Raw genomic sequence first — 27,964 nt, forward strand, 5'->3', positions numbered from 1 at the left:
ATCTGTCAACACCTGCTTTCTTTGGGATTGGAATTATTATATTCTTCTTGAAGTCTGAGGGTATTTCGCCTGTCTCATACATCTTGCTCAGCAGATGGTAGAGTTTTGTCAGGGCTGCCTCTCCCAAGGCTATCAGTAGTTCTAATGGAATTTTGTCTACTCCCTGGTCTTGTTTCGACTTAGGTCTTTCAGTACTCTGTAAAACTCTTCACGCAGTCTCATATCTCCCATTTCATCTTCATCTACATCCTCTTCCATTTCCATAATACTGTCCTCAAGTACATCACCCTTGTATAGACCCTCTATATACTCCTTCCACCTTTCTGCTTTCCCTTCTTGCTTAGAACTGAGTTTCCATCTGAGCTCTTGATGTTCATGCAAGTGGTTCTCTTTTCTCCAAAGGTCTCTTTAATTTTCCTGTAGGCAGTATCTATCTTACCCCTAGTGAGATAAGCCTCTACATCCTTACATTTGTCCTCTAGCCATCCCTTCTTAGCCATTTTGCAGTTCCTGTTGATCTCATTTTTGAGACGTTGGTATTCCTTTTTTGCCTGCTTCATTTATTGCATTTTTATATGTTCTCCTTTCATCAATTAAATTCAATATTTCTTCTGTTACCCAAGGTTTTGTACTAGCCCTCGTCTTTTTACCTACTTGATCCTCTGCTGCCTTCACTACTTCATCCCTCAAAGCTACCCATTCATCTTCTACTTCTTCTTTCCCCATTCCTGTCAATTTTTCTATTATACTCTCCCTGAAACTCTGTACAACCTATGGTTTAGTCAGTTTATCCAGTTCCCATCTCCTTAAATTCCCACCTTTTTGCAGTTTCTTCAATTTTAATCTACAGTTCATAACCAATAGATTGTGGTCAGAGTTCACATCTGCCCCTGGAAATGTCTTACAATTTAAAACCTGGTTCCTGAATCTCCGTCTTACCATTATATAATCCATCTGAAACCTGTCAGTATCTCCAGGCTTCTTCCATGTATACAACCTTCTTTTGTGATTCTTGAACAAGGTGTTAGCTATGATTAAGTTATGCTCTGTGCAAAATTCTACCAGACGGCTTCCTCTTTCATTTCTTCCCCCCAATCCATAATCACCTACTATGTTTCCTTCTCTTCCTTTTCCTACTACCGAATTCCAGTCACCCCTGACTATTAAATTTTCGTCTCCCTTCACTACCTGAATAATTTCTTTTATCTCCTCATACATTTCTTCAATTTCTTCGTCATCTGCAGTGCTAGTTGGCATATAAACTTGTAATACTTTCGTAGGTGTGGGCTTCGTGTCTATCTTGGCCACAATAATGCGTTCACTATGCTGTTTGTAGTAGCTTACCTGCACTCCTGTGTTTTTATTCATTATTAAACCTACTCCTGCATTACCCCTATTTGATTTTGTATGTATAACCCTGTATTCACGTGACCAGAAGTCTCGTTCCTCCTGCCACCAAACCTCACTAATTCCCACTATATCTAACTTTAAGCTATCCATTTCCCTTTTTAAATTTTCTAACCTACCTGCCCGATTAAGGGATCTGACATTCCTCGCTCCGACCCGTAGAATGCAAGTTTTCTTTCTCCTGATGTCCTCTTGAGAAGAATCTATACGACAGGAAATCTTTAAATTTCAATTTCACTTTTTTCCATGTTTTAATAATTTTTTAATTCCTTGTTTATAAATTTTCTAATCAACATTTGAAAGTTATTTTGTAGCTCATTCCATGTTAAAGTTACTTTGACTCATATGGTCCCACAGAATCTGAAATAAATCAAAACTGTTTGGACTTCTAAGAAACATATTGCAAGTAATGTAGCTTCCTTGCTGATTGTATTCTGTTTTATTGTGACATCTGTTGTTAATACAGAAATATTTATATGTTCTGCTTTTATCCTCTTGCTGTGATTTGTCAAATTTTACTCTTTAATGCACACTAAATGTTTCAGGTAAAGTAAAGGAAAAAATTGATAAGAAAGGATCTTATTTTCATTTGGTTGCCTGGTCTCTACCATTAATTTTAACCATCACAACAATGGCTCTTGGTGAAATTGATGGTAATAGTGTCGCTGGAATATGCTTTGTTGGTTACTTGAACCATACTGCAAGATATGGTTTGCTTCTTGCTCCACTTTCGGTAGCTGTGGTGGTTGGAGGTTACTTCTTGAGTAGAGGTAGGTTGTCTGGACATAATTAATTTGATTTCAAAATACAAAAAAACTTTAAAGTTTATTTAATGCTCTCAATTAGTAAAATAATAGTAACTATAAATTGTAGCTAATGCCGATCTTGTATTAGTGGATTGGTTTTTCCCTCACAGTAAGAAAACATAAATTAATAGCAAAGCAGTTTGAAATATATAGCAGTTTATCTTGCTTGGCTATTAATTACCTGTTGATTAAAGTAAATAATCTGTGCATAATCATCTTGTTTTCAATAGAACACATTTGGATATCGTAGGTGTTGCTTTTGCTTCTTTCATTGCTATCTTTTGATGTAATAATTTTCATAACATAGCAAATTGAACATTTTATGTTAAGATTTTCATTGTTTTTTCAGTAATAATTAATTTCAAAATATTCGTCTTATGTAATGTCCAAGTATATATTCTGTGCTGCCACGAGGTCATTCAGTATTGATGTAATTATGTTATTTAATGTAGGTCATTAAGTCTACAACTTTTAGTGACATCTGAGAATTCATGCCAGACTGAATCTCGAAATCTGATTTCCTACTTTTTGTGAGGTGCCACCTTCACTATTTGCCTAGCTGTGGACACATTCTGGTCTGACTCAAAACTATCATTGTCACTGATGCTTCCACCTATGATACCGAAGCACTATTACTAGAGGTGCCCCTGCAGGGTGTATGGGAATAACACCACTGTGGGTGAAGCATGGGGGGGGGGGGGGGGCAGGCAGACAGACAGATTTGTTGGAATGCTGTGGCATACACTGCCACAGTTCTGCAACTGACATGAGACCTGATGTGCCAGCACATTGGGCTGTCATAATATGTATCAAATTCAAATGACTCTTGCATGTTTGCAGCAGATATTCTCTCTCTCTTTTTAAGAGCATAGTAAGGTGTGTTCCAAAAAGAATATATATATATTTATTGAACTGTAAGGCATACATCTATGAATCTTGGGACACGTGGCAGTATGGATCCACATTTTCAACTCTTTAAGGGTCAATGTCATTGTTGGTGCATCACTGTTGTCCTTAATGCAACCCCACAGGAAGAAGTCACAGGGTGTCAAATCCAGTGACCGTGGAGGCCAGCTAAGAAGTGCTAAGTTGCCAGCTCTTTGATGAACAGTCCACCAGTTCAGCAATGTTGCAGTCATATATAATAACCCACTTGGCAACTCCAGTGATGGAGTGCCCTGTCTTGATTAAAAATGAAGTTGTCCTTGTTTAGCCTCGGAAACAACCAGTTTTGTCACATAGCAAGGTACTGCTGACTGGTAACCATTTTTCCATCGAAGAAGATTGGGTCATAGACAGATGAGTGGTGTATTGCGCAAAACACATTGACTTTGGGAGAATCTCGTACATATTCAGTGTTGTGTGGGCCCCAAATTGAAACATTGTGTTTGTCCACTTTCCCTATAAGATGAAATGTCGCTTTATCAATGAACATGATGCATTGTGCGAAAGTGTTATCATTATCAATAGCATTCTGAAGCTCATCAGAAAACACCACATATGCGCTTGTTATTATGACATAGAGCCTGTAACAGCTGTTACTTGTGTGTCTTTATAACCAACTGATGACTCAAAAATGCCAAATTGTTAGACAGTTGTAACTCTTGGCTGACATGATGAGTTGATTTTGTAGAACAATGTTGGAAAGTGGTTTGGATTTGCGCATCATTTTTGTTGGAAACACGAGGGCACCCAGAACTGTTCCCTTAACATCCTGTGTGTACAAACTGTCGATACCATCCGCGAATGTTCCACCCATTTGAAGGATCAGTTGGTGCACCAACCAGAAACTCCTTTGCAGTCTAATCACGGAACTACTCTTTGCTAACTCGAGAACACAAAATTATTTCTGCAGTAGTGTAGCCATTTTGCAACATGTGACAGTAATTAAGTAAACAGAAGGCAAACAGCATCTAGCCGCAATGAATATAAACTAAACAATGTAATCATTCCTCCACTAACTGAGCTGTGGTGAAGTGTTCGATAATTTCAACTGCACAATACTTTGTAATGTGTATTTTCTGAGGTATATCTTCTCTAGTCACAAAAAATTAGAGTCAAAATGTGATGGTGTACAAGACCTTTATGATATATAAAAAAGTGTCTCAGTTGAATTAATATTGTTAAGAGACTGAATGAGCTCTGTTAAACACAAGTGCCTTGTATAAATAATATGAATGATAAATCAAGTTGAGTCTTTTAGAGGTAGTATTCAGGTAAATTTTGTAAGTGGGGTGACTTTGTCAAAAGGTAGTAGTTTGTGTTGTGAAAGTGGAACTGGTGCAGAACAGAAATCTTGAACATCTTGGATAAGAGAGTTGGAATTCAAAAGAGAGAGTACAGTAGGACAGACCAAAAAAGCCCATAATGAGATTTGCGCTCTGCAGTGGAGTGTGCGCTGATATGAAACCACCTGGCAGATTAAAACTGTGTGCCAGGTAGAGACTCGAACTTGGGATCTTTGGCTTTCACAGGCAAGTGCTATATGTGCACTTGCCCACAAAAGGCAAGGGTCCCGAGTTTGAGTCTCAATCCGGCACACAGTTTTAGTCTGCCAGGAAGTTTAAGAAAATATGGATTGCTCTCATACTGCATTCTTGCACCTACAAACTACTTTTAAATTTACAAGTATCAGCTCGGTTATGGGAAACTTGGAAATTTTAAAAAGAAAGTTTGTTACAGTAGTCTCCCCCCCCCCCCCCCTCTCTCTCTCTCTCTCTCTCTCTCTCTCTCTCTCTCTCTCTCTCTCTCTCTCCCCCCCCCCCCCCCCACCTCTCCCCCCTCCCCTCCTCCCATACAAGAGACTATTAGTGAGTAGATCTAACTAGTTGCGTGATGAGTGATGAACAGAAAATTTTAAAACTTTTGTTGAACACTTCCTGTATGCATTTTGGAGAAGACTGGACAGTTTGTGAATGAACTAAAACCTGTGAATGTTATATCACTAATGAACTTGGGTCAGAAGAAATAGAACAATGAAGCCATTGACTTTTTTCCTCTCTTTCTTCTTGTACTGGTTTTAATCAATCTCCTGTCATAAGTATGTGGTACAACTGAAGTCGTGTGTGATGGAGATATTGCAGGGCCTGTAGTAATTTAGGCATGATATCATTAATGGGAAGATAGTGGGAGGGGCCATTTTTATCATCTTAAATAACAGTGAAGCTTACAATCAACTTTGATCTTATGTTAATGTTGCTCAATCTTTCTCAATCTTGCTTTCAATCTTTGACAGCATCAAATATTGAATGGGCCAGTGTGAAAAACACAGGAAGAAAAGATCATGGATTCACTGAGTATTTAGTTAAAATGCAACTATACTTATTTGTTGCTGATATTTTTCGATAGTATTAGAGGAAAAATTATTTTGTCACACTAATATCTCATTCCTTCACGAGAAAATTATTGATGTTTACTCTGCGTTATATTTCTTTTACAGGTTTGGTAACTCTCATAAGGCTGAAAATTGGGAGCCATGATATAATTTCTCCAACAGCAAGTGCAAAAATCAGGGAAACCATTGTTCGAATGGGACTTTTTTCCCTCTTCCTTCTTGTACTGGTATTAGTTACATTCACCTGCCATGTCTATGAATACAGAAATCAGGCTAAGTGGAATTATAGTTTCAGAAAGTATATTGTGTAAGTATGTTCTTTTATATAATTTTATGTGATTTTATTGCCAAGCAGTATTCTTGTTCAATTCTTTCAGACCAATGTCAGCAGATTATGATAGAAAAGGTTGTAAATATTGTTAATGGCCACTGTAAGACCACCGCCCTTCACAACAAAAAAAAAGAAGGAAAAAAAAAACCATGTACATAGCTATGTTATAACAGGTCTTTATCACTGCAGGAAAAAAATTACATTCAATTTTAGATGACTGCCAACGTTAATTTTGCCCAGTTTTACCTTGTCTGATGTGAGGCTTAAATAATATGGTAGTAAAATAGTCTTTTTGTAAGTAATAAACTGTGTTGCCTTGAGAGGCATTGCATTTTATAGAAGAGAGATGTGGAAGGAAATAAGCAAGGTCCCGAGTTCGAGTCTCAGTCTGGCACACGGCTTTAATTTGCCAGGAAGCTTCAAAAGTAAGCATCCCTCTAGGAGACAACACACTAATAAATACTGTGTAACACAGCATCTGGCATTGATAATGACTCCAGTTTGGTGAGAAATGGTGTCTACAAGTCATTTATGAATAGATCCCATAGAGCTACTAAATTGCAGGAATTTTGTTTGCTATGTTTCACCTGCTGATCCAAATAGTCCCAGATATTTTCCTTATGATTTAGATCAGGTAATTTAGTGGAGCAGCTGAGGTGTGATAAAGTGTTTGTGTGTACATCAAACTGGGAACATATACATGCAGCCCTGTGATTACAGCTGCTTCATCTTGGAAAACAATAGTGTCCTTAGCATAACCATCATAATGATGTAAGGGATGTCAATCCTTAATGCAACTGCTTGGCAGCGATTTTTTTATATACATTTTTTTTTTTTTTTCAGCCATTGGTGGCACTGGCAGGGAGTATATTTCCCCTCCACTGCAAGGCCTTAATTTGTGTAGAAATCTTGAATAAGTAACAAGTGTTTGTTAGGCAATGCAGTACACTATATTGAGCAAAAGTGTTTCAAATGAAACAGCAAAATACAAGTATTCTGTTTAGCAAAGAGTATTCATGTATGATTGACATGTGTTTACAGAATCAGAACACGCAGTAAGGAGATCATTTAAGAGATATTTCCTGATGCTCAAGTTCCGAATTGGAGTACAGTTCGTTGATTGATAAATAAATTTCTTGGAACAGGAAGTGTTCTTGACAGAAAACAAAGCCACATGCAGTACTCGGAGGAGAAACTGAATAACATTGGGCATGCTCTGGAATGGTCCCTACAAAATCAGTTTGACATCTTAGCAAATGGGAATTTCATATGGTTCTGTTCAAATGGCTACAAAAGTTACTGAAGTTATGGCCCCATAAAATAACTGCAGTGCAAGAAGTTAAACTTGGTCACCCTGCAAGAAGGTTATGGTTTCGTAATTTGATTTTGAATAGTTTGCGTGATGGAGAAATTGACCCTGACCTAACTTTTCAGATGAATCATGGTTCCACCAAAGCGGATACATTAATCCACAAAATAACCATTATTGGATTTCTGAAAAGCCTAACGTAATATATGAGGCACCCCTGCATGATCATTAAACAGGAGTGTGATGTGCTATTAGCCATGATAGAATATTAGGCCAAATTTTGTTCCAGGGAACAATTAACAGTGAGAGATATGTGGAAAACATTTTGCAGCCCCCCCCCCCCCCCCCCCAATTAATTGACAGAGAATGTGCTTTCGTGGACTTCCAGTAGGATTCTGAGATGGCACACAGCCTACTTCTCATGCCGTGTTTCAAGATAGAGTTATTGTATCACTAGCAACTAGCAACATATCAACATATGGCCTCTTTGTTCCTAGCTCATGGAAAGGGGATGGGTGGGTGGGTGGGAATGATTATAAATGAAAGTGTAAGTGTACAAATCAAATCCAACACACTTTAGATGAACTTAAAATTAACATTTGTGAAGAAATTGCTGCCATTCTCAGAAGGAACTGCAGAGTGTAACGAGTAATTTCCAAAGCATGTGTCAGAAATGCTTGAACAATGAAAGGAGGCAGTTCCAGCTTCTCCATGCTTAAATACACGAGTAGTTGACATTTTTTTTAAGTGTTTGTGTTGTGTATGTTACAAATAAGTTATCCGACAAAACATAATATATTTACTGTGGACCCCCTGTCATCTGCACTGCGCGCAGAGCAGTCGGCCTGACCAGCCAGCTGCATGCTGCAAAACATGGCTGTTGGAAAATACATTCTGGTTCATGTTCACAGGACCTGAATGAGTCAACCTAAGTCATGGAAAGAAAAACACCCTTCTAATGTGACAGAGCCACCTCCATCCTGAACTACACCATCCACTCACTGTGAGCTAAACACCTCATCAGTCCATTGGTGCACTCAGTGCCTTGCATAATTTGTAAAGAGCCAAATTTGGGATTCATTGGACCACACTGCACACCTCAAATTAGTTATCATTCAGTTTCTTCATTGTTTGAGCCAATGAAGAAGTGAAGAAATGTAAATAGTGGTCCTTTGTGAGGAACCTGACTCCAAATGTCCATTGCAGGCAGTTCCCTTGGCAATGTTCGCGTGGTAATGTAATTGATTGAGATGGACGTGCATTCACTGACAACAGCAATTTCTGTCATGTTTGAAACTGACTATCATTGACAAGACATGGCACTCATCTCCAATCTCTGTCGGCTTGGAAATTTTTATTAGCACCGTTCGTACACCATGTTACCTAGCTGTGAGTGGTACATCATTCCTAGTAGATGCGTTGGACAGTATGCATTGATGCACCAACAAATTGGGCAACTCCATTTGCGATGGATTTTTTTATGTGCGTGCGTGCGATGCACCAATTGTGACGGATTATATGTTGCTGCTGCAATGCTATTTCTTTTATAATTTTTGTTCACCTACCTCTTTACAGCGGTCGATCTTCGCACGTAAACTCCTGACTGCAACTACTTACGAGATCACAGAAAAGCAGTGTTGAGGAAACTGTAACCTCATAGCTACACGCTGGAGGCAGCTATAAGTAAAATTTGCTGAAAATTGTCTATGTACTTTAAAGAAATGATTCGGAAAGGGGATGTCACTCGTACTTTAAACATGAAGTTCAAATTTAAACCTTCAATAGATCTTTATTGCTCTGAAGCAAGATCATCAACCCACATTTACGAAAATTACTAAAGTTTCTGCTCACAGTTATCACCATACCTAAAATAGCCAGAACTTTTACCTTCCCAAATTCCGAAACCAGTTACTTGTGACACAGTCAATGATCGGCCAATTACTTCTGCACACGATATTCAGTGGTTGTCTTTAGTAAAAGTTTATGCTCGCCATAAAATACTCAGTAAGAATATACTCAGTATTGCCACGCTATATAATTCAAAGTTCACTCACGATTTTCGTCGGAACGAATTATCACAAAACACTTAAGTTTTCATAAACAGTTTCTGGTCACTACCAGATACCATTAACACTGGACCATAATGCGGAAGTGATCCCAAGACTTCATCTTACACATAATCCGAAAAGTCACATACAGCATAACCGCCTCCAATCAAAGCTAGATCGCGACTCCCTCTCACTCTCCCACGCTCAAACTATATCTCCTCGCTATGCGGCCAACCGTCTCGCTTCTCATTCGCTGTCAGCACTTACGACCAATGAGAACTCACTTCTAGGGCACGGCTCGCGCCAAAATTTAGCAAGCACCAACCACTTCTCTAGGCTCAATGACGTCATCAAATTAAGTAATACAAAACTCTCTATTTAAACAAACAAAACAAAAATGAACTATAAGCTTTACTCTACATCTGGAAATTTATTATGTAGTCGCGAATGTTCTGGCTGTCTTAAATACATAAGCATACATACTTGGACATCCGACATTCACTAGTAGGGGAACCACTAGTGGATTTGTTCCCACGTTACAGACATTCACGTTACACATTCACTATGTTGTATTGGACCCATACGAACAAAATGGCTATTTTGGACTGCTGTTCTGTCACGTCTCCATGTTGACCACCTTTTTGCACTGACCAGGAGTGACATGTCACATCACTGCCACGACATCGTCAGCAGTGGAGGGTCACATGACTGCCTTGTACCAGTTCTACACCTACCGTATTTACTCAAATCTAAGCCGCACCTGAAAAATGAGACTCGAAATAAAGGAACAAAAAATTTCCCGTATCTAAGCCGCACCTGTAATTTTAGACTCGAAATTCAAGGGGAGAGAAAAGTTTTAGGCCGCACCTCCAAATTGAAACAAAGTTGGTCCATTGTAATATGAGACACAATTTAGGTCAAATGAATGACGATACAGCTACAGTAGTTTGGTTCGAGTCGTAAGTATAGCAGTTAAGCTTTACCAGGTAGCCATTGCTATGCGTCAGGCGCTCTGTCCGTATTTGTTCGGGTACCCTTCCTTTTTCACGTGCTTCGTCTGGTTTGAATCGATTGCTTAGTTTTCTTCGATCTGATAATTGCCGTTTTCTTTTTTATAGGTGTTTACGTCACTCTTAAGCTGAAAATGCATTACTGTACTGTGTCATGCATTGTTTGTCGCATTCTGATAGTGCGTGTTTACGGCCTGTCGCGGCTTGGCTTGCTTTTGTGCGCGCTACCGCCGCTTACAAAAGAGAGGAATCGTCTCATTAGCAAAACAGTGGCAAGAGACTGCTATTTGTTGTTACTTACACTGCTGCTTTCTTTGATAATGATCAACAAGAACCAAATAATAGACTGCATATGATAGAATATGTTCTGAACGAGAGTTAGGTGAAAATTTTTCTCCGTTTGAAAATCTTTGCAGCCACTTCTTTAGTACATCAAATTCTGCACAGAAATTAGTCATCTTAGGTTTAAAAATCTTGTCAGTTGCCGTGCTTCATTTCTGACTGTATCACTATTAGGCATAAGAATAATACGAATATAAACATGACACGATACGTATATTCTTCCGCATTTGCTGTTGTCTCACTCTAGTTTCGTAGTTATTAGGCAGACAGGATTTAAATGAGATAGCAGCAAACATGAAAAATACGTGGCAAAATATTTATATTCGTATTATTCCTATGGTGAAGAGAATAATGCATGTGATTCACATTTCATCGGGTTCCTATTAGCAACCATCTCTTCTCACAGGTAGGAAAAAATTGAGAACGTAGAGTTGGCCATATTGACAAACATCCCAAACAGTCTTGCCAGTCGGATTTTCGTAGTACATTGAAATTCTGCTACATTCGAAGATGAACAATACGGAATTTGTATTTACTTCATTGGATAATGTATGAAAATGCAGTGGTCGAAACTCGGGGCGGAGGATAAAAGCTCGTCTTGCACCCTTCTTCTTTTTTTTTTTTTTTTTTTTTTTTTTTTACTGGCACAGAGGTTTTGGCGCCAGTATTTATCTTTGTGCCTACAAAGCTTGCCTGTGTAGCGCTACATATATTCGACGGCAGAAGTTAGTTGTGGCGGCACCTACCAACATTTTTCAGAACTTCCGCTTGCTTTGCACTCGATTCTAAGCCGCAGCCGGTTTTTTGGATTACAAAAACCGAAAAAAAAGTGTGGCTTAGATTCGAGTAAATACAGTACACTTCTACAGAAATCCAAAGTGACCAGTATGTGATTTCAAGGAGGTGGCCAATATTTTGTCTGATGAGCTTTGTATACACAAGTGTAATCCCAAAAATAAGGTCTCCAAGACACTAGGGGCACAGGGCAGCTGCTTGTGTGGCTGTTGGGCATGCTGTTTTTTTCCTTGCTCCCTCCACTCTCTACAGAGACCACAGCATATCTGCTGGAGCTTTCAGCCTTGGCTTGGCAGCCAGTTACAGTGGAGCTCCCATTAGCCACTACCACCAGGTGCGAAGTTTGCGGAGTTATTCGGTTTTTGAGTGCCAAAAAAGCATTAAACAAATCGACATTCATCAACAGTTGACAGAAGTGTGTTAAGAGTCGTGCATGGATGTCAAAAAATGTCCACAAGTGGTGTATACAGTTGGCAGGTGGTCGTACTCAAATTTGTGATGTGGAAAAAATTGGGAGACTGCCAATTCCCGAATAGACAATCACAAAGGTTGAACAAAACTTGTTTCAAGATCGGCGTATCACTTCCAATGAGCTCTGCGATGTTGTTGCTGAGATTTCTTGAAGCGTCATTCTCCTGACTTTGAAGTGTAGAAATTCCAGAAGGTGTCTGCAAGATGGGTCCTTAGAATGCTGATAAAAGGCCACAAACGGCAGTGTGTTGAAACTTACTACTAATTTCTTCAATGCTATGTAGATGAAAAGGACAAGCTTTTGGATTCAGTAGTCTTGGGTGATGAAACTTGGGCTTTCTGCTTCACATCTGAGACCAAACAACAATTGTGTGAGTGGCGGCATTCTGATTCACCCAAGCCACAAAAATTCAAAAGCACACAGTCTGCTAGCAAAGTCATGGCAACTGTATTTTGGGATCGAAAGTGGGTATTGTCGGTCAACCTCATGGTTCCTGGAACAACAACAAATGCCAACAGGTGCTGTCAGACATTAAAAAGCTCATACAGACATTTCAGAACTGAAGAGTTATATTGAGCAAGGGTGTGAGCCTTCTCCATGACAATACCTGCCCCCACATTGCCAATCAAACTGTGGATCTTCTGCAACGGTTTGGTTGGGACATCATCACCCATTCACCCAACAGTCTGGCCTAAGCACCCAGTGACTACCACTTGTTTCCCAAGTTAAAAGAACACATGGCTGGAAGGTACTTTAGTGACAACAATTAGGTGAAAGAAGAGGTCCGGCACTTCTTCTGTAACATGGCTGTGGCCTGGTATGACATGGACATACAAAAATTGCTACACACAAAAATGCGTCAATTGAAACGGCAATTATGTGGAGAAATAGGAAAATGTTGAAGCTTCAAAACTATGTACAACTTATTGTAAATAAACATTTCTGTATATTTTTAAAAAAATAGAGACCTTGCTTTTGGGATCGCCCTTGTTTAATGAGGAAAGTGAGAAAGGGGCAGTAGTTTATGTCCCATTCTTTTCAACTGTATTTGCAGAAAATTTTAGAATCTGGAATGAAAATTTGCCGTAACATAACTTTTCACCAGCCATGTTGGAGAGAAACAGTGGAGGTTTTCAAGTAAATTGTTTGGAATTTGCTGGCGATTTTGTTACACTTTCATGCAATGTAACAAATGTGATGATGTAAATCAATCTCTTGGAGGAGGTAACCAACAAAATAGGCATAAGAATCTCTATTTACTTGTAAAAAAAATCCCAAACATAAAATATTCAATAATTTCCAAAATGGTTTAGAAAATCTGCTTTAGATGAAAGAATGTACAAGATGGAAAGAGCTCATCATATCATAAAGAACATTTAAAAAATTTAAATTGTCTGAGTACCTTCTGGATGCAAGAGGTAGGAAATGTTAACAAAAAAATATATATATAAAAGAAGAAGAAAAGATAGATAGTGGTTATTTTCGTCTTAAAGTGTTACACGTTGAAGGGTTCCAGGATAAGAAGGAAAAGAAACAGGTTCACTATTGACTGAGGAGAGGAAAAAGCAACACAGTGAAAGGATAGAGGGATACTGGAAGGAAGGGAAGAGGAAACAGTAGAATGTAAGGATCTAAATTGACATTTCATCCTCTGTAGGCCTACATGAGAAGAGAAAATGGAAAGCTGTTACTTTGGGGAAAAAGCCACTCCTCTTCTTTCACTACTTGGCTCCTGGTTATGTCTGCTACTACATCTTAGGTGTTTATGTAACTTCATTGATTCATGGTTAAAAATCCATGTAATATGAATATTAGTGTTAGTCAGAATCTACATCCTAGAATCCAGATATTTTGACAAATTATATAAGCAGTGCCTAACAAGGTACTGTTATAATTCAGTTTTAAATCTTTATGGATTTCAAATTTACTGGTGTCTGCATGGTGTTTATCAGCAACTTGTTACAGACTTTTGCTCCTGAACACTTTTTCTTTTTTTTAAAGAAATATATAAATTATACAGAGGAGGACATAGACAATATGGAGATTATTTTTGTTGGCAGTATTGTGGTTGTGAATTTCAGAATTCACCTTAAATTCATTCTTATTATTAATCACAAACACAGTAGGGGAGTAATTGTGTTAGAATGTGAGGGTAATAATCCCAAAGGCCCTTAAGAAGCTTAACTACAAGCTGTTCAGTTATCAACTTTATGTAGTATTCTGACAATGGAAAGTCCAGGATGGAATAACTATAATATTAAAAGGGTAGATTGCTATTCAGCACATAGAGGAGGCTTGCAGTTTCAGAGGGGCACAGTGAAAAAGACTGCTAAACATTCAAGCTTTTGGACAAAAAAGTCATTTGAAATAGAAAATTCGTAACACACATACACACATGGCCACTTGGGGTAAGGTGATGGAATGTGGTTGGAGGGGGGCAGATAGGGTAGGAGTAGGGGAAGATGCTGTGCTGCATGTAGGAGCATGCAGGAGCATGATGAGGGTGGGGAGAGGGACAGGATGGGCTGCTATATGCAGAGTCAAGAGGTTGTACTGGGGAGAGGGAGGGAAGGGGGAGTAAAGAAGAGGTAAATACTAGTAGGCGCATTGGTGGGATAGAAGGCTTGTGTAATGCTGGAATAGAAGCGGGGAAGAGGATAGGTAGGTGGAGGATAGAGACTTGTGAAGGATGTGGCCAGGGACAGGGGTGAAGGGTTACAGAAACAAAGGGTGTTTTGTAGGGAGTTCCTGTTTGTGCCATTCAGAAAAGCTGGTGTGTGTAACAGGAATCCAGATGGTGCAGGCTGTGAAGCAGTCATTGAAGTGAATGAAGCGCATCTTGTTGAACAGCATGTTCAGCAATTTGGTGGTCCAGCTGTCTCTTTCCCACAGTTTGGTGCTGGCCATTTATGCAGACAACAGACAGCTTGTTAGTTGTCATGCCTACATAAAAACCAGCACAATGGTTGCAGCTTAGTTTATAGATCACATGGCTGCTTTCACATGTAGCCCTGCCTTTGATAGGGTAGGAGATGCTTGTAACGGGGCTGGAGTGAGTGATAGTGGATGGATGTATGGGACAGGTCTTGCATCTAGGTCAATTACAGGGATATGAGGCAAGGGGTTGGAGCACTGGAGCAGGTCTGCGGATGGAGAAGGTATTGTGTAATTTTGGTGGACGGTGGAATACCACTGTAGGAGGGGTGTGGAGGATATTCACTATTTGATGGAATGAAGGGAGTTAGTCAAAACCCTGGCAAAGAATGTGTTTCAGTTTCTTAGGCTGTGGGCAGTACTGAGTCATGAGAGGAGTGCTCCTTTGCAGCTGGACAGTGGGTATATGGGAAGTGGTAGGTGACTGGAGAGATAAGGCATCTTGCACCCTATTGAAGGCAGGACTACCTGTGAGAGCTGCCATGTGATACATAAACTAAGCTGAAACAACTGTACTGCTTTCTATGTGGGTGTGACAACTAACAGGCTGTTTGTCCACATGAACAGTCACCGCCAAATTGTGGCCAAGAGACAGCTGGACCACATCCCTTCACCCCCCCTCCCACACAACTGGATCTAGCAGCACATCCTATTCCCACATCCATCACATCCCTGCACATTCCTACAGGCAGCACAGCATCTTTCCCCACTCCTACCCTGTTACCCCTTGCCCTCCCCACCCTATGCCTCCTCCGTACTCCAAGCACCCACCCCAGAAAATTGCTGCTGGTGTCAGACACATTCCCAGTCGGGCCCCAGAGCCCGTGGAGACAGTGGGCATGTATGTTCGAGTTGTACTTGTGTGAATGTGTGTGTGTGTGTGTGTGTGTGTGTGTGTGTGTGTGTTCTATTTCACAAGGAGAATTTTTGTCCAAAAGATTAAATGTTTAGCAGTCTTTTTCATTGTGCTTGTCTGTGACTCAGCACCTTCTCTGTGTGGTGAGTCATGTAACATTTGTATTTTTTTAGAACCTTTTCTGATGAATAGAAAAATTTTGAACCTAAGTTGCATTGCGCCCCAGAAGATTATGCCACAGGGCAATATTAAGTGAAAGATCATTACAGAGAGAGGGAGTTCTAAGTGCAAAATAGGCAGAACTGAGTGTTTTGGTTAACTTATCCATGTTCTACTGCTACTTTAGTTTGTTATCTATCTGGATGCCTAGAAAATTGACATATAAAGTTTCAACTAGTGTATGACATTTATCTTTATTTCTGTGGTGTGTAAGTAATTTTTATTTATTTGTAATTGCATAAAGGGAGTTTTTGTAAGATTGAGAATTAAACTGTTTGTTGTGAACCAGTTGTTACCATCATTCTCTACTCTCCTCAGTTTATGTGGTATGGATATATTTGAACTCTGTATTAATATACGTGTATCAGCCATAAACATCACAGTTTTTAAGACTGTTCCAATATCCCAGCTGAATCATTTACACATGCCAAGAACAGCAGTGAGCCAAGCACTGAACCTTTGGGCCACATATTTAATGTTTCATGATTTTGAATTTTGTTTATTGTTGTGGTATTATTTGTTAGAGTAATTCATTGTTTTTTGTTGTTAAAAAGTGTCTACCCACGTATGTTTTAGTTCCTGTAGAATTTTATGTTCAAGACAAGTGAGTGTGTTTGCAAGATCACAGATAATGCAAAAATGATTTGTTTTCTTGTTTGTTTCTGTCAGAAGAGTTGTAATGTTTATATCACTTTCTCTGTAGAGAATCCTTTATGAGCATTAGAGTGCGCTTAGATGGACGGAGAAGTGTCTGTAACTAAAGATCACTTGCTTATCTGCACTTTTATAAATGGCTCTGAGCACTATGGGACTCAACTGCTGAGGTCATTAGTCCCCTAGAACTTAGAACTAGTTAAACCTAACTAACCTAAGGACATCACAAACATCCATGCCCGAGGCAGGATTCGAACCTGCGACCGTAGCGGTCTTGCGGTTCCAGACTGCAGCGCCTTTAACCGCACGGCCACTTCGGCCGGCTGCACTTTTATAAATTATCTTTAACACTGCATATTTCAGTCTTTCAGGAGCTTCACTTTGACTTATTACAAAGATAATTTGGGGGGGAGGGGGGGGGGGAACTATTATGTCAGCACATAGGATTACAGTATTTTTGTGAAAATGTCATCAAAGCCAGAAGAGTTATTGATTTTCACTGAACTCATTGGTATTTATGACCTCTTTAACATTGATTTGGCAAAACTGATATTTGCTGGTGGAGTAAGCAATGTTTGTTCAAGTAAATCTAATGGATCTTCTTTCCATGGTCCTTTTACTAACATTAATTTTAGCTATCATTGGAAAGAATTCAGTTAATTTAGTGGCCAGTAATTTGAGTTTCTCATCAGCTGTCTGGGTGCTGGAGTAATTAGGGACCTGAATGTGATTTGCCTTACAAAAGTTGCTGTTGCAGTGTTTAGTGAAGGTAATTTAAAAAAAAAAAAAAATAGTGTCAGGATTAATATTGGTTTATGAGAAGCAATAGGAAATGGGAGTAAACTAAAGTTTTATTAACAAAGGAAATAAATAAGAGAATAAAATATAATAATATATAGTAATTAATAAAGTCTTCAGGCAATTTTTGCACTTTCCACTATATTTACGCTGATTTAAAAGTATTGTTTTATCAGTACACATGAAAGATATCTGCCAAGCTATCTCCCAGTTAATTTACTCCTGTGAGAATGGTGTGTCTTCTGTATGAATATGAGGCAACATAAATTATAATGCAATTGGTGATTTACTTCCTGTCATTTCCACCAAGTGCTTTTGTCCTATGCTGCCTGTGAATAATTTGCTGTAAAATTGCCTCAAAATGTGAAATGCTCATTTCAATATACATAACTTATGTAAAGCTACCTGCCATAAATGTTCCCTTACAACGTTTTCTAATTCTGTCTATATCTTTGACAGAGCCCAATTTTTTTTGTAGATCTTGAGAACCTGAAGTAAGGTTCTAAGGTTCCTTGTACAAAACCAAAAATTGATATTTCTGGTTCTGATCAATAATGGCTTCTGAAAGCAATATACTGAAGAACAGCCATATGCCGTCAGAGCTCTGTCTACTTCTATACTCTGCAATCAAATTTGTGGTGTGTGGCAGAGGGCATTTCTGATACTGCTATCATTTCCTTCCTGTCGTAATACACTTGCAAATGGGCTGCTAGAAGAATGAGTGTCGGCTGGTCTCCACAAGACCTCAGATTTATCTGATTTTGCTGTTGTAGTCATTTTGTGAGATATTTGTGGGAGAAAGTAATAGGTTACCTGGCTGTTCTTGGTATGTACACTCTCAGAATTCTAAACATAAAGCTCTGCATGATGCACAATGCCTCTCTTGTTGTGCCTGCAAACTAAGTTTGATGAGCACATCCATAGCAATATACAGGTACCTAAATAAGAAGTACACAATAAGAGCAGTATAGTTTTTCAGTGAGGTATTTCTCATTGCAAGGCTGGAGGCAACAGAAGAGGTAGGTGTGTCATGGATATTGTGAATTTTCTTATTTTCATTGTCAGAAAAAATAAGAATTTCATGTAGAGGAGCTAGCAAAATTGCCCGCCGTAAGAGTTTGTGGATTAAAGGCAATGCGAGATCACGTGGACTTTTTTACTGCGTTCAGAAATGCATCTGGGAATTGGAGAACACACCAAGTCCGAGATGCAGGGAAAAAACTGAGTTGTTACAGTTGTTGTGACTTCATGATGAATGTGCAGATACTTTTCATTGGCAAAATGACATAGTAGATAAAATGTCTTAATATGGGAGCTAAACTGTGATTATTTCTACTTTGAGGCAGATCATACATTGATTAAAATATATAACATGATTGCTGCACACAGCTATTGTGCAGACATAGATAAGTTTCACTACACACTTATTTACATGCTTACTGGTTTCTCAGTTTCATATAGCATACAACTGACAAGTGATGTTTGAATTGAAAGTAACTGTGTTTTATATATTCCTAAGCAAAAATAATACTGACAATAGTTCTTTTTCAAAAAGCTGCAAGATTATTGGTGGTGGTTCTGTCAATAATGGAAACAAGGACAAGTGTCGAATGGAGTCCCGTCCGAGCTTAGCAATAATGCAACTTCATGTACTTACTGTGTTTGCTGCTGGAATAGTAATGTCATCATGGATCTGGACAGGGTCTACAATACATACGTGGAAGAGATTTCTAAGAAGGTAAGAAAAATTGTTTTTGTTAATGACCTAAAGTAAGAACACCTGGCTGACAAGGAATCTGATTGAGATTGTGGAAAACTGCTTATTTTGTGAGGAATGGTATAGTATTCTCGTGCTTTTGATATGCGCTGTTGCTACTATTGAAAAATTTGTCATGATCAGTATTTCAGGATAATACTGTATACAGCCAGTGTTCTTTGTGAAATTACAAATCTTTTTAAATTGTTAAAGGTCAAAATAAGAAGAGAGGGTTCAGGATTTATCATTAAATTATCTGAATTTTTACGATACATTTTAAGTTTTCTCACAAAATAGTTACTTAAAGATTATAATATATACAACCACAAGATGCATTACCTTGATACATAAAATAAAACACACATATTTACATTGTATTTCAGAGTGCTTAATAATGGTTATGAGGAGCCAGTAAGACTGAAAAAGCATAAAGTCATTGCACAAGCCTTTGCAAAACGAAAAGCTCTCAATAATGATGGTCGGCTATCATTAAGCTTTCATAGCACACATGAAGATCCAGTGGGTATGTTTATCAGTTATATTTATAAAACAGATACGTAAGAAACAAAAAGTTATCAGGCTTGTTTATAAAGAACACTTCCTTTTGCTCTGGTACAACAGCTTTTTTGTTTTGTTTTTCCCCTCCTCCTCTGTCACTGCATGTAAATAAAAATGTTTAATGACAATCCTCAGTGCCAAAATAGTCTGCACAACACTGTTTGCTCACAGGCTTGAACTTCGATGTGAATAGCATGGCATCCCAGGACTTAAGTTCAACATGGGCTGCTGCTCTTCCCAAACTGATGACACGACGTGGTGCCTTGATTGGTGCAACAACTGGATCCATGTCAAGTCAGAGAAGAAACTCTTTTGATTCTGAAATTAGTTACAGCGTCCGAAAGTAAGTATATTTAACACATTGTATATCTTAATATGTTGTTGAAAAATATATCTAAAAACAAAGATAATGTAACTTACCAAAAGAAAGTGTTGGTATGTTGATAGACACACAAACAAACACAAACACACACACAAAATTCAAGCTTTCGCAACCCACGGCTGCTTCATCAGGAAAGAGGGAAGGAGAGGGAAAGACGAAAGGATGTGGGTTTTAAGGGAGAGGGTAAGGAGTCATTCCAATCCCGGGAGCGGAAAGACTTACCTTAGGGGGGGAAAGGGACAGCATCATCTTTGTTTTTAGATATATTTTTCCCATGTGAAATGTTTCCCTCTATTATATTCATATCATTAATATGTTGTTGTAAATAACTATGGCTATAATATAGGGGTTTTCAAATTTCGGTTACATACATATGGTGCTTGTAATAAGGACCAAATAAATACTATGTGGAACAGGAGATCATGTTCAGAAATACACTGTTTATTTACTGTAGAAGCAAATATATACATCAATAATCTGTTGGGGCCCAAACATTATGCCCACTGCACATCATGAGACTGAATGTGTGTGGTGGTGTTGTAGAGACGTGATGCAGTAAGGAAAGTATATAAGTGAAGCACAAATGAATGGGGCAATCATTGTAGAGATGATAAACACCACAAATGGGGAAATCCAATGATATAAGGGCAGAATGTTATGTCATGGCGCCCAGGCGCATGTGACTCGGGAACAACAGAGCTGGTCAACTGTTTGTGAACTGCTGTTGCAAACATCTGTGGAAAATGGTTGAAGAATGGTGAAACCAGTAGTAGGCAAAAAGGTGTTGTTAGTTAAAAACTGAAAAGGCCTTGAAGGCCCAACGGTACTGACCGAATTCTATGCCATCGTCAGCCCTTAGACATCATCAGGTGCCAGGTGCAGATGCATAGGGGCATGTGCTCATCATCCACCTCTCTGAATTTTCGTGACCAGTGTTGCTACTTCTCAGTTGAATAGCTGCTCAATTGGCCTCACAAGGGCTGAGTGCACCTCACCTGCCAACAGTACTCAGCAGACACAGACAGTGACCCATCCAAGTGCTAGCCAAGCCCGACAGTGCTTAATATCAATGATCTGACGGGAACAGGTGTTACCACTGGGGCAAGGCCATTGGCACCGCTAGTCCACTAATAAAATATGAAGGCCAGATGCTTGCCTGCTCTGTAAAGCGGGATAGGTGGCAAACTGTGGCAGATCTGATGGCAGAGTACTATGCTTATGCAGCAACAAGTGTTTTGGAGAGCATCATTCAGCACACATTGTTGAACATGGGGCTTTGCAGTAGACAGTAGAAAATCTTTACATGTTCCCATGGTGACCCAGTGATGTCAGTTGAGATTGTAGTGATCATGGAATCATTGAGGTTGTACCATAGATCAACTGAAACATTTTCTTGGGTCAGATGAATCCCATTTCTTGTTATACTGGGTTGAGGTGGTGTTGTCATCCAGGCAGAAAGCTTTTCGAAACATGCACTGAGCCACATACTCACTCTGATGGGGACAATATTATGCTGTGAGGGACATTCACCTGGGCATCCATGGGACTTTAGGTAGTAATCAAAGGCACCAAGACAGTTGTGGACTACCTGAACATTAATGCAGACCACCTGAATTCCTTCTTGGTTGATGACATCTTCCAGCAGTTTAAATGTGCATTTCACAAGGCTGTAATCATGCTACAATGGTTTGAGGAGCATGACAGTGAACAGATGTTCATGTCTTGGGCACCAAATTCGCCTTACCTGTACCCAGTGGAACACATCATCTGGTACACTATCAGGTGTCAGCTCCATGCCCACAACCAACCAGTCTGTAATTTATGGGTATTGTACACCCTGTTAGTGGACATCTGGTGCCACATATCTCCGGAAGCCTACCAAGAAATTCATGCCATGCAGACCTGCTGCTTTATTGCTTTCTAAAGGTGGACCAATACATGATCAAGCAGACAGTCATAATGTTTTGGCTCATTAATGTATATTCTACATTCCCACATTTGCTGGATTTAAAAACAATAGTAAATCACCATGGCTTTGGTCTTTGTAATATATGTAACAAACTAATTAATGTTGTAACAGTGGTAATGCCTAATGCTAACTACACTTTTAGTTGTGGAACAGGATATGAACCATCAGTACAGTAAGAAGCATAGGATATTTAATGTAAATCATGAATACTATTAATTTCGTTTGTTTGTCGGTAGTAAGCATTGGGTTTGCTGCCAGATTACGTTGTGCAAATTCCACAATATTTCCTCGGAGCAACTGTCTGACATCTTCAGGTGGCTAAGTACGACTAATGGTATCTGCATGTCGATGCCCCTGTACATAGAACACACGTGTGAAGAATGTGCAGGCACAGAAATTGCTCATGTGCAATGATTTGCAGATAGATGGCTCCATACTCGAACACCATCTGCCGAAAATTGCAGAGTGGCGATCCTGCGCATGCACTGTATGCTATGTTTACTAACAGTGCAGCCTAAGTGGTGTTTACTAACAGTAGGGCCAGATGTTACTCACTAAAAGATCATCCTAGACCAATGTTATGATGAGGCTGTTACTAAAAAATCTTCATCTTCCTGTCATGATTTAATAGCAGCCAATTCCGGGCTGTGCTCAATTGAAATCTCACATCCCTGTTGATGAGGTTCTCAGCTGTGCAGATATGGATTTCTTCCTTAATGACGCAATCCCAGAAAGATGATGCTGGAGATGAAACTTCTGTCTTTTCATTGTTCATGCAGTGTCCTGTATTCAGACCGTGTTCTGCTATTGCCAACTTCTCCAGTTGGCGTAAGCGTGTATGACACTGATGTTCATCGCAGCATTCTTATACTGAGAGACATGTCTGGCCTATATATGCCACCCCACACTGACAAGGAATCTTATACATATTTATAATATAAGATTTCTTGTTAATGTGTGGTGGCTGTAGTGAGAGACATGTCTGGCCTATAAATGCTGCCCCACACTGATAAGGAATCTTATACACATTTATTTGGCAGAGGGCATTTGAGTATGGTGCCATCTATCTGAAAATCATTACACATGCACGATTTCTGTGCCTGCACTTTCTTCATGTGCATGTTCTATATACAGAGGCACCGACGTGCGGTTACTGTCAGTTGTACCTAGCCATCAGCAAAGTTCAACCACATAAAGATGTCGTACAGTTGCTCCGAGGAAATATTGTGGAATTCGCACGTCTTCCGGTGGCAAAACTGTGATGTTTATTTACAATAGTTAAATGGTTGTGGTATCACCACAAACCATTAGAGCTTGCAATTGGGAATTTATACAAACCATACAGTCTACAGTTCTTCTTTGTGTACAGTATTTTGTCCTGTTCTTCTGCCAGTAATTATGAATTTGTTGTTTCAATTTACCTTGCAGCTATGTTTTGTACTTATGGTACAGTAATCTAGTAGTTATATATTCAAATAAGCCCAAAATTGTTGTATTAAATGAAGTTTCAGTTATGACAACTGATGAAATCCAATAAACTCTGAGTGGCATTGTAAGAAGAAAAACAGAAACTGTGGTTGTATTTCATCTGCAGTTGCATAATGTTGTGTAATTGGGCTGAACAGTGGCCTTTCAGAAAATATTCGTACCCTAAACATATGTTAAAACATTTTTTGTTTAAGGTTATATACTATTAGATTGCTCATGCAACAATGTGTATGTGAAAGCTGCCACAAAGGGTTTATAAGACACCAACAGAGGAGATATGAGAAGTGAAAAGCTGTGTTTTTTATAGCATATACTGAAAATAAACTTGAAAAATTTGTATGTGGTGGTAGAAGCACTCTGCTATAGGAACTGACCGCTTACATGCATTTTTTCTTCTCCTTCTTTCCTCTTTTTTGTTTATTCAGATTTTCCCTTATTGTGTCTGTTGAGGACTTAAAGTATGTGTGTGTTTAAAATATGAAACAAATTAAAGGTTATCTGTGTCAGTCATTTGTCTATAAAATGTACCCCACACATTTCAGTGGTGTCCCACCCTTGCCCTGCAGATGAGGGTGACAAACCTTGAAATGCCTGGAGGACTTTAATAACTGATGTTGATTTTATAATTCAGTTTGTCTTTTATTCAGATGTAGTACAGAGTTTCATACAATAAGTTTCAGATTTTTTTTTTTTTTTTGTGAACTAAGAGTAATTACCACATAGTATAGGGTAATATGTGACAAGAATAGAAAGCTAAAGATTTTGAGAAAATCATGTCTGTTCCATGTACTGCTTTTTCTCGAAATTTCCCTCTTTCTGGTATGTATGTTGATGTATTCCCCCAAATCATTCAGTGAAGGATTCATGATATTCCTTCATGGATAGATTACTCAAGACCATTTTGTAGGCAGAAATAATCATTTGCAGGACCTCTAAATGCTATCTTCAAATGAGTTATTTCATTTTGGAAAGAAAGAAACTCATATGGCGACAGATCTTTGATTTGCTGTGGATTCATCAATGTCCGAAGCAGAGCCATGCACACCAGATTGCTTGAGTGCCACAGCCCACCATAGGTGGGCAGTCCTATCTCAGCCGAAGGAGCCTGTGCAGTCCTCCAGGATGGCTTGTACAGTTCAGTCAGCCAACAGTTTTTGAGCCACAGCCAGACTCCGGCCATTATGTCTACATCTATACTGCAATACTTACCTCATCTAGCTTGAACCAACCTAACCAAGTATGTAGGTCAAATTCAGGTTGCATTGGTAATTTCCTGTGGCACAGTATGTCATATGCTCTTCTGTAGTTCCATACAAAAGATTGAATGAGAAATACTAAAAATATACAGCTGTTACAAACTTGGCTAACATAAACTATCTGTTTGTATAAGGGCACATGTAGGAAGCTCATGTTTCCTGCAGAAAAGAGTTCATTATTTACTCACCTTGTACTTGAAGAGGAGAAAAAGGAAAAAAAAAGTGTGCACTTATATAGTAAACGATTGTGGCGAGAAAATTACAAAATAAGTGTAAAAGCCAAATGTCATTCACATTTTGAGGACTTTCTCTGTAAACAAGAAGTCCTGTGAGACTGAAATTGCATTCAGCACTAGCACTACTAGCAGGAATGCCTAAAATCTGTTGTGCTAGCTTTTTTGCAGACAATTTTATGACAAGTATATCAGGGTTTCATGCATTTTTAGCCATTCCAGTAAAAGAAGTTAACTTCTGAGGGAAAGGGGTTTAAACTACCAGGTCCTTGTTAAACAATGTGGACTTTTTATTCAGGCACTGTACAAACCATTATTCTTCACTATACAGACCTGAGAGCAACATTTAATGATGTGATAAACAATGAAGGATGGGATGATAATTCTTTACATCAAGCAGTTGGGCTAAGTAGTATACTGGATGACCTTTTCTTTTTCTACAGCAGCTGAACAATTCAATTTTGCAGCATACAAGTATCTTGTTTGACATCTTGCAAAATAAAACTGTGGACCTAAGATCCTGTAAACTTCAAATTGAAAATTTGAAAAAGGCTGGTGAAAGATGAAAATGTGAGGAAATTATTCTGAAATGCAGAATGGAAGCTAAGAGCCTTATAAATTCAGCAGGAGTATCTGAAATTAATTTTAATGAAACAGAAGTAAGTATTCAGAAATTGAAAAGGCTAATATTCAAAATAACTGACACAGTACTAGTGAACATCAAAATTAGATTCCAGGACTTCCATGAAACAGATTTTTCAGAACTTGTAAATGAGAAAATATGTAAAGTTGAAGCTGAAAAACTACTTAAAATATATTATTTATTGACAATGAAAAGCTGAAAAGAGAACTTATGTTTATTTACAGCAGTGAGGATAAACATCTAGAGCCTCAGGACCATCCAATATAAGCAGTGGATTAAAAAACATGTTTTCTGAATGTGTGAAATTACTGTTGTTGGTTCTTGCAATTCCAGCAACCACTGCATCTTGCAAAAGAAGCATAAGTATATTAAAACGCGTAAAAGCCTACAGTTGCAACACAATGACAGATTGTCAAACTTGCCGATTTTGGCTGTAGAAGAGGGAACTGTGAAATCTTCAACCAATCGGCAAGATTTTGTATCTTGAGTCATCGATGTTTATGGCCAGAACAAGGGCAGGAGGATAGAACAAATTTATAAGAAGATGTAACGGTGTGCTACTATGTGTTATATTTTTATGACTGTGCAGCTGTTTAATATTTTTATGCATTTATTTATAATAGTTTCTGTAGAAATTTCAGCTTAGTAGAAAGTTACTTTTGAAGTTTTTCTGTTGTAGAGGATTTGTTTTAAGGTTTTGTTTTACAAAATTTGTAATTCTGAGCCTACCCTACAAAAAACGATGCTTTGCCATTGGTGCCAAGTATAGTTTTCTTTAAAGGCTGGCATGTCCCTACCCCTTGAATAGTTCAGCCTGCGTCACACTCTGTGAGCTGCTGACCTCTGGGAAGGTGCATTTTTATCATCAAATGAGATAACATGCAAGACCCCTTAAGGCCACTTTGGGAGTTTTATATAAATTTTACAAAAGTTACTCTGACATAACAATTGCCATACCTTCTTTTACTGTGCTTATGCTGCTGCATCCATTTACAGCAAAGGACCTTCACACCATTTTTGCCAATGTACCTTGTTATTTCCACTTTTGGTGGACAAGATTCATTGCAAACATCCAGATACATTACTGCAGTTTTGCTTCTTAGTGTAGAAATATTTCATCACCACTTATGATGTTGAGCGCAGGTCTGGTTCTGGCAGCTCAAAAGCAGTAAAAAAAGCATCTGTTGATAAAATTTCAAACACTGAAACATGTGTTGCTGCAATTATATGGTGATATATCTGCTAACTGCCAGCCTTCCTCATATGAAGATTTATGTGTAAAATCCTGAGAGGTGACCATTAATCCAGTCCCAACAGTACATAAATTGTGTTAATAGATGCTGCAATTCTAAGCTGGTGCAAGGGTACATCAAGTTACTTGTATCTTAATGAAAATGTCTTCTGCGCATAAATAAGTTGAACATTTGAAAGAATGGAAAGAGAAGAATCTCCAAATGTAAACATGTGGGACAGTAAATGTATACTAATCAGCCATTTCAAAATCAGAAAAACTTTGCACATAGGGATGAGTGACTGTTTACTGAATACAAAGTGGAACATGAACAATGAAAGCTCTTCCATCAATTCTAAATGTTGATTATTATTGGAAACTGCAGCATTACATTAGACTGGATGTTTCCAGTGTGTCTTTTCTGGAAGTGGGACAGTGGACAAGAATCCAGTCATACTCTAAGCTTTTTGAAGGGTCTTACATACTGTAATTGGAATACTGTATTAATATTTTGCTTGGGTACTATAAATTTTGAAGCAGTGCACAAGAAAAAAATTATAAATAAATTAGCCTCTTAATTGTTCAATAAAAATTTCAAGCATGTGTGAAAAGATTCTCTTCTTATGATGTCACTTTTCAGGGTGTCGGTAGAGTCACGTCGCCATTCGTTGGATTCACAAGTTTCGGTTCAAATAGCAGAAGTAACAGCAACTCGGAAAACAAGAGCAACACCACTTCCTACAGTTAATGTAACAAGAGGACGAACACATCGCAGTAAGCGACGAAGGAGAGACTTTACTCGATGCAGAGTTGGAACAAGAATGGGGCCCCTTGTGGTTAGGAAAGGCAGTTCTTCATCTCAGGAGAGTCAGCTTGGTGCTCAGGTATGGATAGTGCACTGTGTTTATGTCCATGGATTTTACTTTATGTCCGTAGATATTACAATAGATTTCCAGAAAAAATACATTCTCAGGTAATGACAGTGAATCTTCTTCTTCTCCTTCTTCTCCTCCTCCCTCTTGGTTTTGTTTTGAGGAGGACTGAGTGGCAAGTAAAAGCATACTAGGTAGTGTCTCACATTTCAGGCAAACTGCTCCAAAGGAGCTCACTTGCCACTGAGCAGATGGCTTATG

The 27,964-nt window shown here is 38.7% G+C and overlaps 1 protein-coding gene across 1 annotated transcript in view; it reads left to right on the forward strand.

The window, feature by feature from the left end:
- LOC126161408 (smoothened homolog) overlaps window positions 1-27,964 on the forward strand; it is a 114,119-nt gene that overhangs the window by 76,956 nt on the left and 9,199 nt on the right. Inside the window, exons 7-12 of the mRNA XM_049917189.1 lie at window positions 1,953-2,177; window positions 5,653-5,854; window positions 18,871-19,053; window positions 19,455-19,594; window positions 19,801-19,972; window positions 27,472-27,715. Coding sequence (XP_049773146.1) covers window positions 1,953-2,177; window positions 5,653-5,854; window positions 18,871-19,053; window positions 19,455-19,594; window positions 19,801-19,972; window positions 27,472-27,715 — 1,166 coding nt within the window. The remainder of the gene's footprint in view (window positions 1-1,952; window positions 2,178-5,652; window positions 5,855-18,870; window positions 19,054-19,454; window positions 19,595-19,800; window positions 19,973-27,471; window positions 27,716-27,964) is intronic.

Source organism: Schistocerca cancellata, chromosome 2 (assembly GCF_023864275.1).
Source record: "Schistocerca cancellata isolate TAMUIC-IGC-003103 chromosome 2, iqSchCanc2.1, whole genome shotgun sequence".
In the NCBI taxonomy this organism is placed as follows: domain Eukaryota; kingdom Metazoa; phylum Arthropoda; class Insecta; order Orthoptera; family Acrididae; genus Schistocerca; species Schistocerca cancellata.